Below are 16965 nucleotides of genomic sequence, written 5' to 3'. Positions count from 1 at the left end.
TAGGGGAGTAAATACTTGTTCCCCACAACAAAGTTGGGGGGGGGGGGGGGGGGGGGGGAATTGTTTATTTTGTATATTTGGAATTTTTTTTTAAAGAGTAAACCAGCATGATCAGCACAAGCAATGGGCAAATTGTGTTCTATAATAAAATACGTTAACAAACACACTGCTTTTGTCACACTATCTTCTTTCCGACTTGTGTCACGAAAAACGTTTAATTTCTGATTTGATGCCATAGCATTGACGGCATGTTTCTTCATATTTATATGCTTCACAATGTCGCCCTTTCCGGCATGCGAGAAGGAAAAATCACGACACAAAGAACAATATGCAGCATGTTCACCTTTCCTCGATTGCAAAATGCACGGAAATTCGTCACTAAATGTCTTCTTGTACACAGCAAGATACTTCACAGTAGGCTTACTTAGCGCCATTTCTATTAAATCCCTACTGCGGAGTAGGCCTACAACTAAACAACGCGTACAAAATACTCATCACACAACTGCTTCCACAAAATAATATTTTTATGAATACACCGTTGAATAAATTCGAAGACTGTACTATAATGCTACCTCTACACTTCGTCTGTGAGCACAGACGCAAACAAAGGCAAATTTGTTCGGGGACGAACAAACAATTCACACATAGCCGGCTGACAAACCGAAGCGAATTTGGGCACGAATGTTAACAGTGGTATCATAAACTCATTATTAATCCACTCCGTCTTTATTTCAAACCAACACCACAGAAAACACAGTTTACAATGTTGACAAAACACACCATCTTGGAAAACAAATGAAACCTTTTTTTCTGGTTGGCTAATAAACACCAATGACGAACGTTTACCAAAACAGCTCCCATAATTATCGTAAATAACTACGTTTCTTTCTTAGATGTACGTTTAACCAAGAGTTTTAGCCGACAATTGTTGGCATTTAGGCTATTAAAATAACTACACGTTATGGTATGAACCGTAGTTACTATACGATTGTACGGAATAATGGTACAAACATATTAATTCTATAAATTTATTCCATTAAAAACTTCAAGAGAAACAGAACCAAAAAACGGGAGATTTGAATGAAAAATCGGGAGGGCGGGAGAAAAGGTATAAAATCGGGAGTCTCCCGCCTAAAGCGGGAGGGTTGGCAGGTCTGCAACCGCCTAGGGCGCCAAGTAGCTGGGGGCGGCGCAGCACGACACATAACAGCTGATATCATATGTGTAACGATTATTGAAACTAGATGAAAATGGATTTTTGTAACAGTTTGGAATGTTTATATTAATAAAAGTAATTATTTAAAGTCCACGGTGACCTGTTTATGATTTGTAATAAGTAAAAAAGTAAAAAAAAACAAGCCTGCTTACATTTGATTGTTGACAAAATCTTAGGCTTACGTGATGCATTATGAGGCGAGGAAAATGTTTTTTGGGGTGTCCGGCGGGGGGGAAGGGGGGTGCATTAACGTTTTTCGCCTGGGGCGCCAATTTACCTTGCACCGACCCTGGCCATGTAACTACCATAACCAATCTGAAGTCAACAAGCTCATACCAAACAATGTGGTATCAACTATTATGAATCACCTCTAATGCTGCCCTGAGTTTTGCTTCTCTCTCTTCTTTATCTGCCAAATTTTTTGAAGCCAACAGCATCTCATTGGCCTGTAAAAATATTACATTGTCATCACATCATTCAAAAAATGCAAATAACAATTATTGTCTAACACACAAAAAATATTTATTCAAACTAAATAACAAAAATTCATTAAGTTAATAAATGTAAAAATCAATATATAAGAAACAGCAAACTCATAAATGTTACACTAAAATACATAAGCCAAATAATTAAAATAAATACTGTCTAAGAATACCTGGATGGTTAATTTCAGAACTTTTTCTGAACCATTAAATTTTCTTATAAATTTTTATATTACACATTAATTTTTTTATATCATTAGCCAAAACTAACTAAACATGTAACAGACCTACAATTTGCAATAATGTTTTGAATTTACCTTACGAAGCCAAAACCTTATCAGAAATAATTTCCACACTATTTAAGTAAATGGTCTCAAACTATTTATATTTATTGTGCAACCGTAAACTGAAGTAAAACACTAAAAAACCAAATGCATGTAGAAACAATGCTAAGAATTAAAGTTTTATGACTTTCATGACCAGACCAGTTTTGTTACTTTTCATGCATTTTGCCTGTAAGACACTGTCTAAATACGTAATAACCCACATTAACTTGTGAACTCATAATGTAAACATTAAAAAATGTCAATAGTAACTGAAAAATTAATCAAGCCTGTAAGAAGGTAAAACTTAACCTGACAGGAAAATTAATTATTTTCATTAACAAACTGTCTTACGAAAAAAAAATTCTTTTCCTGGAATGAATTAGGGTATTTCTTCGAGGGGCGGGTGTTACAGTGTTTGTCTAGATAGTTGGGATAAATAAATATTTAACAGTTTTTTTTTTACTTTGCTTTAACTGTGTTGTTAAGTTATGCGTGGATCCTTGTCAGTCCACCCCGGATAATCAGGAGTCTACTGTATCTCATCAGATATGAGTAAATTTCTGTTTGTACTTTACAACTGACGATAAACCAGTGGCGGATTCGGGGGGGGGGGGGGGGGGGGGCACTTGACCTATAGCCATTTTGATACACTTTATCGATTATGTGTATTACTGGATTGTGTGACAGGAAAAATCTTTTTACAGGATTTCTGAAAAAACAAGTGGACTAACATAAATAAGATTGACTCGTACTTTCAACTGATTCCAAAAAAGAGTATACGACATCAGTCACAAGACGACAACTCTCAGCATCATCATGATGAATGCCTTCATGCTGTCACTAACAAAGGTATTAATGAAAATACAAGTTTGTTTAATTCTATTTTGTCACTCTTGGTTCTCATATAAGTGTGTAAAATTGACATTATAAAACTTAAGGCTCTGCATTGATAAAGCCAGTGAACTGTAACTGTCACACCACCATAACTTATAGTAATTATTTTCCTTTGACAGTTTAACAAAATATACATATTAAAACAATAATTAATAATGCTGGGATGCTGTAAGAGTTTAAATTAACATTGTCATTCCAATATGGCCTAACACCGCTCATTTCTAAAAAAAAAAAATCAACAAATTTGTACATAAATTATGCAAATATTATTTTATTGTTTTAGAACCAGTTACAGGTGAGTCATCTGTGAGTCTTCTACATCTAAGGTTCTTACGACAGACAACAGTGCACACAGTGAGTCCACCACCTTCGAAGCATGTCCAAAGGATGTTTTTACAGAGTTAGCACCAAAGAACCTGAATGATATAGCCGATATAGGACTCCATGCTGGGAAAAAAGTAGATGATTTCACCAAGTGTCTGCTCCTTGAAAAGCCATGGCATCCGGCGGATGACTAATGCTACCCGTACTCAACACACTCAAAAGGTGAAGGGAAAACTGTTAGACGGTATCTTTATAAATCACACATTGATAAATACCATTGGCTGGTATACTCTGATGTCACTAAAGGTTTATTTTGTAATTACTGTGCTCTTTTTGCACAAGAAAATGTTCGACACAACAAAGGTGTCAAAGTTAACAGACTTGTAACGGAGGCTCTTACAACTATTAAAGACCTCACAGCAAAAGATGGCTATTTAGAAACGCACGAAAGAAGTAACTACCACCGAATTTGTTTTGCGTCAGGCAAGGATTTCCTCAGGACAAACAAAGCTCCTGAAAATAAATTCTCAATCAAATTAGTTCTCAGAAACTACTGTTAGTTGAAGAAAATCGTGCCAGGCTACGCCCAATAATAGAGACGATTATATTTATGGGGCGTCAAAATATCTCTTTTAGAGAATACAGGGACGATGGGGAACTGTGTTTAGATTCCGAATCGACAGCTGTAAACAACAAAGGTAATTTTAGGGCGTTGCTTAACTTTAGAATTCAGGCAGGGGATACAAAACTAAGGGAACATTTACAGAATGCTTCTTCTCGTGCTACTTACATCAGTAAGACTACACAACATGTCCTAATTAATTGCTGTACAGAAGAAATTTATAATGTTGTTATTGAAAGAATTAAGAATGCTAAGTACTGGTCAATCATTTTTGACGAAACAACAGACAGAGCACATTTCGAGCAAATGACACTCATAGATATGTATATAACAGCACTGTAAGGGAAGATTTCATATTCTTTGAAGATGCATTTCAATCATTGCGGAATGAACATGTAGATAATCAAGGCCAAGATGTAGTTCGAAAAGGAGTAAGATTAACAGGGAATGCTTTAGCCCGGATAGTTATTGACTACACATAGGACCTTGGTCTTGATCTCAACTACTGTGTTGGTGTTGGTACAGATGGATGTGCAGTTATGACTTCTGAGAAATGTGGTGCTGTGTCAGAAATTCTCCGGGTTGCTACAAATGCCAAGCATGTATCGTGCTACAATCATGCCATTAAATAATTATATCTCAAAATCATCAAAGGTTCAGAGTGAGAGTGTAAGAAATACTACAGCTGTTATGAAAGAAGTTAATGCTTTCTTCAGTCAGTCTGCTAAGAGAAATGCTGTCTTGAAAGCTGATTTAGGCTCCCAACTTATACGCTTGTGTGAAACTCACTGGGTTGAAAGGCATGATGCTGTTATCCTTTTTTTAATGCCTTGCCAAAAATTGTAGAAGCCTTGGCAAAAATCAGCGAGTGGTCCGAATCTGAGGCTGCAACTCTGTATGCAGCACAGAATTATTTTTTTTCATTAATTAGATTGATCGATGTACTTAAGCATGCTCTGCCACTTAGTCGTCACTTACAGTCCCCTTCGCTTGATTTGAGAGGAGCCTCTGTTGCTGTACAGGATACACTGGCTACACTGCGTACACTGAGACATGATAGTGAGAAATGTTTTTCAGTATTGCACAAAGATGCCACATGTACAGCTACTCAGCTAGGAGTTGACCTCACAATGCCACGCCTTGCTGCAAGTCAAATGCACAGAGCAAACTACGACACCAACAGCACCGAGGAATTCTACAGGAAATCCATTTACATCCCATTGTTGGACAATGTCATAACTGACCTGAAGCAACGATTCTCACAGAATGTGTTACAATGTTACGATTTGCGCCTTTTTTTTTTGCCTATTTTCATATTGAAGGATAGTGACTGTGACTTCGAGTCAAGGATAAGAGCTCTTGTTGATTGTTACAGCCCTCTTCTTCAAGAAGGTGTCTTGATGACTGTGCTTGATGTGATTGACTCTTGCGACTGATTTATTTCCAACTATTCGACGCTTCTTGGAAATACTTATCACTTTGCCTGTCAGTGTTGCAAGTGCAGAGAGATCTTTCAGCAGCCTACAACTTGTTCAATCATGGTTACGAACGTGAATGACAAGAGGAGAGGTTGAATGGCTTATGTCTGTTATTTGTTCACCGTGATATAAATGCTGATGTTGAAAAAGTTCTTAAATGTTTCTCTAAAGGGAGTAAACGAAGGATCGCCCTGGATTTTATTTTGTAATGGGCATGTATTTTCCTAGGATGGTCGCCAAATAGAATCCCAATCAGTATTTAATACAATTGTTTTTTGTACTTATATTTATGTGACTAGTAGTGACTCGGTGACTGACAATGTTAGTAGGCTACTATGTACATATTAGACTGTGTAACGTGCATTAAAATGTGGAAATGAACATATTCTGTAGAGTTAAAAAAAATTTTAGTTTTGAGAATTACTTGTGTTATTTAAACTGAAACCAATAAAACATTTTAATATAATGAATTTCTTGTAGAATTATAAAATCTGGTGGTTGGATGTTATGTGTAGTTTTAGTAGATTAAATACAAACTAAGTAATTTTATTGCATACAAGCTGCCCGACCCGGCTTCGCACGGCTATACTAATGGAAAAAATTAAGCCACATCTCCCATTTACAGTAATGGTAAATTAAAAAAAATTCAGTAAAAATTTATTAAAATGCTGTATAATGTACCGGAGAGAAAATGAATAGCACCGATGGTTTCCCGACTCGTGCACGCAACGTACAACTGATGTACCCGTACTTCGCTAAGGCAGTCTACAGGCAGATCGATCACTCTTGCGCTGCTCATTATACATGCCCCTCCTTGTGGGTACGCCACTGCCACGCGATGCCCGTTGCCATGGAGACGCAAAAGGCATGAACAATGCAAAATCCTGTTCTCATGCAGGCAAAGTACCCACTGTTGCCTGGTTTTAACCACCCATGGGATCTAATTTTCGGAAAATGTCATCCTGCGTAACATAAGGAACATTACTGTGAAGTTTCAAGTCCGTAAAATATATATACTTAAAAAAAAGGGCAATTTTTGATATTTAAGTACCCGCAAAATTTCAACGGTGATGAGGACTGCACTAACAATGAAATAGTCGTTGCCATAGAGACAAATTAAGCATCAACAAAGCAATAGCCGTTGCCATGGTGATTTCCTACCAAAACCTGGAAATTTTGATATATTACGTCCCCGAAACTCCCCTTGGGATCGGATTTCTGCAGAATCCATTCTTAGTGAGCGTCTACGTCACAAAATGAGTAACTATGCTAAATTTCAAGTCAATCGGTTGTATAGTTTTAGAGATCTCGTGAATAGTGAGTCAGTGAGTGGTATTTCGCTTTTATTTATATATACACACACACACACACGCGCACGCACGCACGCGCACATGCACACACACAAAAAAGTTCTTGTCAAAATTGTAACGAGAGAGGAAAATTATTTATGGTCCGAAAAATGAAAATAATTAAAAATAATAAAAATAATTCTTCTAATAAAAAAAACAAATTAAACACAGAGAGAGGAAAAAAAACAATAGTTTAGGTTTGAAATTTAAAGTGATAAAAAGTATTTAAATACTAATTGAACTCTTATGAGGGTACTGATTGCTTCGTTGTTAATATCACACGGGTGTTTTTTACTTGTATGGGAAAATTAAGAATGATAAGGCATCTAGTGCGTGGCAACAATGTTAATAGGCAATAGGAAATAAATTTCTAGCGCCTGCAGCATTGTCAACACACACTTCGTACGTGTACTGCATGTTGTATCTAACCCCCTCCAATGCATTTTATTCTAAATTGGACTTTTAGTAAGGATCCATAATGTTATTGATAGTATAATATAGCCTATAGCCTTCCTCGATAAATGTACTATACAACACTGAAAGAATTTTTCAAATCGGACCAGTGGTTCCTGAGATTAGCGCGTTCAAACAAACAAACAAACTCTTCAGCTTTATAATATTAGTATAGATTTGTTCTGCTCTTTAGTATAGTGTCATTTATAGCAACAAAATAAAGAAGTGTAGGTATTAAAAAATTAATGTGTTTATTGCATAGCAGAGAAAAAACTTAAACTTGATGCAGCAGATATCACGACCTAGAAGACAGAGACCCACGATTTAACCTTGGCAGCCAGGGAGTAAAGACGGTAAAAGAAATCTCTTCAAGAGAGAATGACATTACAGATAAAGAGAACAACTACTCTGAAGTCAATTTTCAGTAAGATGAAGCTGAGCAGTGTAGGCAGCAAATTTGAAAAATATGCTGTTACCACTCAATGATTGATGTAATATCTTTTGTTTTTTATTTACTTAAAATCAAAATATCTTCCGCACAACACAACACAAAAAAAAATTTAATGTACATCCAGAAAAGATAAAACACAGACTCTTCTTACGAATTACATTACATTGCCCGGATAAGCCCCGGGCAACAACGGCTGGACAAAACCCTTTGTTGCCTCACTGTGGGCTTTGCCTACGACTATGGTAAAAAAAAAAGAAAGTTCTAATTAATCAAAATGTCCGAAAAAAAAGTTATTAGGTGACGACCGGACTGTAGCCGCAAAGTTGTATTTAACAAAAGAACATTACTATGTTATTCGAGCCATCGCCCGACCACGACCTCTTTGTCTCGGTGCCCGAACAACAACTGCCCGGCACGGTGCTCGGACAATGACTAACCATACAGCCTTCCTTCCCTTTCCCTAAATTCTTACTTATGTTCCCACGACCCAGAAATTTTGTCTCCCTCTCACAACCCCGTGACTGTGACTCAAACGCCTAGCGTGTGAAACAAAGCCTCGGTCGTGGAAATAACGAAGGAAAATTACATCAGTACGCCTGCCCACACAAAGAAGCCAGCAGAAAAAAATTACTTGAAAAATAAACTTATTAATAATTATTATAACAAAAAAAAACCAATCAACCTGGTGAATTACGTACACAATAACTTCTAAAAGGAAAAACTATACATCATTTGATAATCTAACCTGAAATATGACAAAAATTTGTAACAAATTATTACTGGTTTACATGGGGAAGTCTGTAATCTGGGTTTCTTACAAAGCTAATTACAAAGTGTTTTAAGGAGATGCTATATTTTTTTTTCTAGAAAATTTATAAAAACATTTTTTATCTTCGTGTAGTTTTCACACAGCTGGCAATTCTATTAACATATGAAAATAGAATTCTTACAAAACTGTATATCAATCTAAATTAATCAATATCAGTACTAAATTTAATTCATGAATGCATATGTTTGTCATTGTTGCCTATGTGGTGTGTACATTTGTTGAAATTTAATTCCAGTTATTAAATAAGACACTGTTGTGAATTTCATACATTAATACAGTTATTTAAATTTTACCAAAAAGCACAAACAATCTGAACACGTACAAACAACAAGGTAAAAAAATAATATGACTGTGTGACGGACTGAAAATGCACAAATCATCCTTACGAACAATTATTTCTTTTATTTTCTATCAATAATTATTACACTTTGCCAAGATTCTTATTTCTAAAGAAAACAGGGCTATATCTACATCATATTGAGTCATTGCTTCATTATTACAACAAAACTTTTCACAAGCAATAGGTTTGTGTACATTTGGAATAAAAACTGTCGAAATTTTTCACTCGCAGTAAATGCCACACTTCTTCCTGTATACTCTCTTCAGGTTACAGAATGGGACAAAACCCGGTGAAATATAATTCCGATTTAGCATCATAAAGTCACCTTGTTTCGGACGACTTAGACGACTAGTTCCTTTATTTCGCAAGCTTCAAAAACAGTGTTGATCAATTAAGAGTAGTAGTACATATAAAAATGTTATATGACTATTAGGCCAAAAGATGCATTTTTCCTATATTTGAAACAAACATAGACTATATTTCTTAAACAAATGTTTTTTGACTGATAGTTGTATCACGGCACACTTCTATTCATTTGTATTTGTATAATGATAACTCTAGTTTTCTATGCGTATTTAAATCTGATGAGAATTTTACGATGAAATTATAAGGGAAAATGTATTTAACTATACTGGAAGGGTAAAAAATTATCTAAACTGTAGATGGGTAATTACTGAAACTAGTAATAATATCTCAAAGTGGTAGATACAGGGGAAGGCTTCAAGGTCTTGAGTCCGCCCCTCCTTTTTCTGACCTTAACTTACATCAAATAAAAAAAATTGGGAAATATTCTTCTTTAATAGGCAGTATTCTCAACAATTTGTTGCTGGCGGACACCTAATAGCACACAGCGTGAAGGATTACCAGACCCAAGTTTATAAAAAGAGAACTTATCGGTAAAATTTGTCACCACTCAATTATATAAGGAAATCATTGCTTGCCAATAATCAGGGCAAATCAATATTAGTTCCTTAACCACAAAAACTTACCAAGAAAGGAAGTGTGCATGGTCCGCGTATGCGTACCTATGTGTGTACGCATATATGCACACATAATATATAAATGTTTACGTATTTTGTGCGCGCTTGTTATGTATGCATGATTTTTAAGTAGATAACACATAGGCCTACATTTTTCTAACAGTGATATTAAAAAGTTGTAATATTTTGATTAATATAATGGAAAATGCATTTTTTTCATTGGATGGATGAGTTGCGTAGTTTTGACAGCTCCATAGAACTTACATCTTGAGAGAAAAAGATCAACTCTGAAAGCATGGAAAACAAGAGATCTCTAAAAAAAAAATGTGAATGAGTCTTTCAGTACTCTCCAAAGATGTTTAGCAAATAACCTCTTAAATGAGCAATTCCTCATATTTCAAATATATTTATAATACAAAACTCGGGCACAAAATTTAACGTATAGGTAATTCTTTAAAATAATGCAGAGCATGATAAATGTACGCATGTTGTGTTTTCAACTACATTTTATGGTACGGTTATCTCCAGACTAACAAATATTTTTGCAAAACACCATGGTACTGGTAAAACCTCCAATCACTGGCACTTAAAAATGTTTATTCTCAAGTCACTCAAAGTTTGTCAAGTTCCGCAGTTCGCACTCCTCACTGGAGCTAGGCTCAACAGTGGTTCGCCCCTTCACCTCGCACCTGTCCATGCACACGGTCTCGCGCCACTTAGTTGCCGCACTCTCAGGGGGGATCTCTTACCCTCTTCGCCGATGTCGCACTTCCCTTTGCTTACGGAACTCTCAGAACTCCGGAAATGTCGCGGGATTCACTCGGAATCTGCTGGGAGCTCCCGCGGAGACCAACGTCGCTGCTTAAGTAGTCATGGGTCGTCTTTCCAGAACCTAAGAGAGCCGCTTGAAGAGTTGTGTCATCCTGGGCTGACTCAACGCCCGAACAGTCCAGAAATTCAGCGTCAATTCATGCCACTTCGCACGTCGGCCCGCGTAATTCTCCAGGCCACTCAGTGATAGATAACAGCGCCAAAGCAGGATGAAGCATGAGGAGTGGAGGGGGGGAAGGGTGTTAGCGATAACCCTTACAATCCGGGCAGGCGTGCTTGGAATGTCTTACGTCAGTAGACGGCACGTGACACGGCGCATGACGTCAGTGGCCGTGCAGAGCCACCAGCCAGCTCCGCACATGGCATTGCGGTCTAGTCTTTCATGTTTGTAACACTTCCCCCTCCTGAAACCTGTTCGTCCCGAACCGGTAACACTGTACTGTTGTGGACCATGCTGTGAAGCCATCCTACACAACGAGCAGGTGTACTGGATGTGGCAAAGGTATTATGTTGGCTATATTGAGTGCATTGCCAACAACATAAATAAAGTTGTGTGGTTTTATAAACTCTGCAGTACGTTTCAAAGTTGTATTGAAATTACTTTTCACGTATTTTTAACGTGTTTTCGCACCAATAAATGGAGTGATACACTTGAACAATGGTCACAAAAGTTGCTAATTGAAGACCTTCCTTTCTGTTTCTAGCGTGTCATTTAATGTGATGAAATTTTACAAAGAGTACAAAAGTTTGATGTTTTACAGACGGTATTTTTCGTAGATTACAGTTGAGACACTGGACTAAGTACATGCAGTGACTCGTGATTCATACATTATAAATTATAAGCAAATACACTAGAGACTAATACCGGACAGCTACAAGATTTCTCAACATTTCTCCACAAAAATCTGAAATTTGTTTCCTTGTTTTTTGCATACTGTAGGTAATACCTACACCAGAATATTGCTTTATCTGGCCTTGAAAAACAATTTAATTTTTTAAGACCTTGAATTTAGAGAGCTTATTTGTAGGTCATTATGATAATTTCATTATTAGCTTTCATTTAATGTGAATTTACAATATTTTACAATTAATAAAAATAATATACATTTACATAAGTATGTTTTATTAATATTTAACATTTTTGATTATTGTCTCTAACAATACTCCAGAACTACAATTTTTTAGAATCAGTGTTAGAAATGAGATAGGCCTATTATCGGAATATCGGGTATCTGGTATCGGATCGGTAAATATGGAAATATCGGAATGGGTATCGGGTTTTTGGATATCGGGCCATCACTACTTGTCGCATCTTCAAAACCCACAGTATTGTTCCATTTTTTTATTATGTGGTCCTGTTAAAACATCTACTCTTGGTATTATTTATATCACACATATGACTTACCTGCACAGTGAAAATTGGTATATGACAAACTGACGAGATATTATCTATACTAATATTATAAAGCTGAAGAGTTTGTTTGTTTGTTTGTTTGTTTGTTTGTTTGAACGCGCTAATCTCAGGAACCACTGGTCCGATTTGAAAAGTTCTTTCAGTGTTGGATAGTACATTTATCGAGGAAGGCTATTGGGTATATTATATTATCAATAACATTATGGATCCTTACTAAAAGTCCAATTTAGAATCAAATGCATTAGAGGGGGTTAGATACAACATGCAGTACGCGTACGAAGTGTGTTGACAATGCCGCAGGTGCTGGAAGTTTATTTCCTATTGCCTATTAACATTGTTGCCACGCACTAGATGCATTATCATTCTTAATTTTCCCATACAAGTAAAAAACACCCGTGTGATATTAACAACGAAGCAATCAGTACCCTCATATAGAATACATAGAGATAGTGTGAGGTATATATGTAAATATAAAGAGATAAATACAGATAGAGAGATACATAGATATATAGGACTATAGATGTAGATAGAGATAAATATATATTTAGAGACATGGATAGATTATTTGTATATGTCTAATTACTTCAAACATATTACAAAACAAAACTGAATGAGGCATTGCAATGCATGCCGAGCATTAGCTAGATAATGGAATCTTTTCAATATTATCAATCCCTTATTTTTCAGTTTTTTTTTTTTCTATATTGCTTTATAGAGTCTAGATTACATACAGACCAGGTAAATAACTATAAACTGGCAGAACGTCTGTCGGGAGCTTAAAGTGATATAAATTATTTTTCACACTTGACATTCAAATTAAGAAGACAATTATTAACTACATCTGATCTCTAAACAGTTCCCCTTCACCCTGTGTTCAGCCCAGGCAACGCTGGGTACTGCAGCTAGTATGTCAAATATTTGTAACCAATAGAATATTCATTATTTCTAAGTGTTAGTATTCAAAGTCGAATCAAATACAAAAATTAAATTACATATATGTATTTGTATTCAAAAATTTGAATATTCGCATGGACTACTTGAATCTAGTGAAAATTGGCATTGCTGTGTTTTTGGTTTTTTGTTTAGTCAAATTATATTAAGTGATTAAACTAAAAATTTACAAATAAAGATTCTTATAGCACTTCAGCCAAAATCAAGGATAATCAACACAACAATAAAAAAGTAAATAAACTGAACAACATTGAACAGTAGATAACAAATGACATCTACTTATCATTCAGAATTAAAGTTATATCCTTTAAGAATATGACTCCTCCTATGTTCTCGTACACTTAGTTTATTTAAAGATTTGTTGCTAATCTTCTACAATATGAGAAACTCATACAATATAATATTTTCATTAGTTATTTTTTACACTGAACTAAAATAATAAATACTATTAAATAACTTGAAATAAAAATTATATTTAAAGTCTGAAAACATATCCCATTCACAAACAAGATAACCATTACTTTTCCTATTGATTTCAGTAGGAATTACACAAAAATGTAAAAGTTATGAGGGGGAAAGAAATAACCTAAGTATTTAAAACCATTTACCTTAGAACATGCAGCATCTTCAACTTTGTATAAGTTTGGACAAATTTCACGAAGTTTTGCACTGATTGCATCAACAGATGCATTGTCATCAAGATACCTAAGGAAAAAAAATAACACATGTATATTTTTGTTGTTTTTGGTAAACAGCACTCAATATAAGTTTTATGTTAATGCTCTTTCTAAAAGATCATTTACAACATCCAGTGTTTTTATATTTTCTGTATATTTCATCCCTTATCTGTGAAATAAAAATGAGAAATACATAATAACCCTAAAAAAATTATACAAATTTGAGCTTTGAGGATAAAAAATTTACACTGAAACTTTTTCTTAATCACATAGCATTTGTATTATTTATTTATATATAGATTAATAACTGGGGTTAGTAAAGATTTTTTAAAAATTAGCAAGAGCAAATAAAAGAAACTTCAATAGAATAACTCTTTTTAAGTTTTTAATTATTACATGCAATTCAAAAACTTAAGAGCTATTCTACTAAAAATTTATTTTAATTACAACTAACATAAATTCACAACAACATAGCATAATTTTAAATTCACAACAACGTAGCATAATCTTCAGTTAAAATCTAGGTTCTGCATTTCTCAGATAGCCATTGAGAACATGTATTATGGATGTACGAAGAGAAGGCAATTCTTGCCTATGTTATGCAGACACATACCGACATACATACTGCATCAGTGTGCGGTGGAGAATCACAGTACATTTTCTGACACTTTCGGTGGTGAGGACCATCATAAGAATAACAGTATGCTACAGGAGTAACATCCCCCATGTTCATGTGTTTTGGTGTTAGTTAAACATCATTAGTTATTTTAATTTTATTCACAAACATTATATCATTATCATCAAAAACTTCAACCAGCCTGTGGCCGGGTGAGCAAAGTATAATTCAACTAATATTATTATTAAATGTTTCTTACCAATTACTAGATACAAGATTTTATGGTTTTATTTTCAGTTCAATTGTTTTTAAAACAGAGGATTTCTGCATTGTTTTAATTTTTGTAAAAGCTGTTTTGTAATTACCAACTCTACCAAAACAGTGGTTAAATTTATATGCTACGTCCATAAAATAAAATAATATGTAATAAATTGGTTTAAACCAGATAAACTCAGAACAATAAAATAAACTACTAAGCATTTGTATTTTAAAAGTGATTCACTAAGAGGTATACAATAAAAAATTAATTAATTTTTCTGATCCATGAACTTTGGTTTATTTTTGAAATTCCTTGAATTTCAAACATTAAAATATTACTTTTTTATGATTTGAATTAAGTTTTGGTTAGGTAATACTCAAGTCCATGATATAACTTGCATTTCGGTGATATATGGTGCATTACTAGCTTTTCGGTGTTATTTTGGTTTTATCGCAATTCACCCTACCAATTACTCCACAATAATTGTGAAGTACGCATCTGTAGGACAGGTTTGTTGTCAATGCAAATAAAGGCCCATGCCTGATTTACAATTTTGCCAGATTTTTGAATATCAATACAGTTTTAATAGGTATACCAAAGAAAAAAATTATTATACAATACAATGGTATTTAAAACAAGTTACAATACACTGATATACAGAATTTAAAAAATAAACCACATGAGAGTTTGTTTAAAAATGTCTCACAAATAATGTTGCCTCTGTGAATCTGAGTTCTTTAAAAACTTTCAAGGTTGAAAAAAAAAAAAAAACAGGTTTTTTGAAAAAACCAAGCAATCTTTTTTTAAACCAGGTTTTTTTTTTATGTTTAAAGCAGCCTTCTTTTTATTACATTAGTTATTTTGGTTCTCAGCATGTTCAAATGAAAGCAATTCAACATCCCCCTTTCTGCCACTCGCATTGAACCAGAATAGTTATAACGTCAAAGAACTGAAGTCCAGCAAATCTGCACATCTGACTGGGACTTAACCACAGAAGGGGTATTTCCCAACAGGAAGAGGATTTTTGATAGAATGGTTATTTCCCACAGAATGGGGATTTAAAGTATAGTCAGGGATTTCCCACAGAATAGGAATTAACTATTTAATATTTTTAATTTTGGAGTTGTATTTATTTAGGTATAATTTACAACTTACGTATTCTGATAATTTAAAGGATAAGATCTTGATTAGTTTATAATTTTTTGTTCCTGTCAATCACAAGAAACATTACACAAGCAAAATTTTGTTGTTATTAGATGGAATTAGAACTTTCATTAAAAATAATTCAAATATTCTATTTAAAAATACATTGTAAAAAAATTTGTTTTTTTTATAAAAAGCAATTTGTTTTTTTACATAAAAAACCACTTCGTTTAAACCAATTAGGTTAAAATCAGCCAACCCTGAAAAAACCATTACAGAAATGTACCAATGAAATGTGAAATATAACCTGCTGGAAAACAGGAAACACTACTGAAAAGAAAACCAACAGTAATGATGAACTCTGCGCTAACTAGGTAAGATTCCGGGCAGCGGAATAATGCCAACTGCCGGCCTAGTTCAACAGCAGGAATCCACTCCACAAAATCGTGGCTTCTTTGGTGTCGGATTAGAGAATGTGCCAAACCATAAAATTCCAGATAAAGAGAACATTTCACTGTCTAAGTACATTGGTATTACGTAAGCATTTATGCGCTTTAAAAAGAAACAACTACAGAAATTTAAAAATGAGTAAGTGATAAGTAAGTGATGTACAATTAAAGTGGAATAAAAATTATATATTTTTTAATTAAGAAATTCAAAGAAAGATTTTGATAATTTAAGATATGATGCTTTATCTGCATTTTAGCATTGTAAGAAATAAAGGATTTAGTGGGTATATTATTTAACACCACGATTTAGTCTAATCTCACTAAAATTGGAACTTTACAAGCTATCCTTTTTGTAAGACTCATGATTTTCTTTTGCCAAATCCAAAAGTTGCAAATTTTATTCAGACGTGGCTCGCTCATAGTTAAATTGTAAGGGTGTTCCAAGCTTTGAAAAGTCGAAGTCGAATCGAAGCTTGCCGACTTTTATTCAAACTTAACACAAAGTATTTTCTTCTAAGGAATCAATATCATTTTATAATCTTGTGGCTTCATTCAAAATTGGCATAATGATGATTGACGTAAATTATTATCACTTTATTTATACAGTAAAATAGAGTTCAGAAATGTATACATATGTCTTTCAATCTCAAAAGCAAACATAATTTAAATAAAACACTTATGGTGATGGCCAACAGTGGCAATCTTATGTATGTTTACGATTTCATGAAGGGTGGCCAACATGACATATTTTATGAATAAAAAACAAGCATGTTTGCGTCGAACACTGAGAAAACAATAAATAAGTATTAACTCAAAGATTTGTTTCATCCCACACACATAAAAGCAATGCAAACCTTTAGTACCTATCAAAAGATGATATT

The 16965-nt window shown here is 34.3% G+C and overlaps 1 protein-coding gene across 1 annotated transcript in view; it reads right to left on the bottom strand.

Annotated features, from left to right (window-relative positions):
• Positions 1-16965, bottom strand: part of LOC134527454 (nuclear pore complex protein Nup155) — a 293963-nt gene that overhangs the window by 115920 nt on the left and 161078 nt on the right. Inside the window, exons 15-16 of the mRNA XM_063360147.1 lie at positions 13549-13645; positions 1585-1662 (exon numbers count right to left, since the gene is read on the bottom strand). Of these exons, the coding sequence (XP_063216217.1) occupies positions 1585-1662; positions 13549-13645 (175 nt within the window). The remainder of the gene's footprint in view (positions 1-1584; positions 1663-13548; positions 13646-16965) is intronic.

The sequence above is a fragment of the Bacillus rossius genome, chromosome 1 (assembly GCF_032445375.1).
Source record: "Bacillus rossius redtenbacheri isolate Brsri chromosome 1, Brsri_v3, whole genome shotgun sequence".
Lineage (NCBI taxonomy): Eukaryota > Metazoa > Arthropoda > Insecta > Phasmatodea > Bacillidae > Bacillus > Bacillus rossius.
Note: the sequence above shows the minus strand (reverse complement) of the source record. Positions and strands in the feature narration are given on the sequence as shown.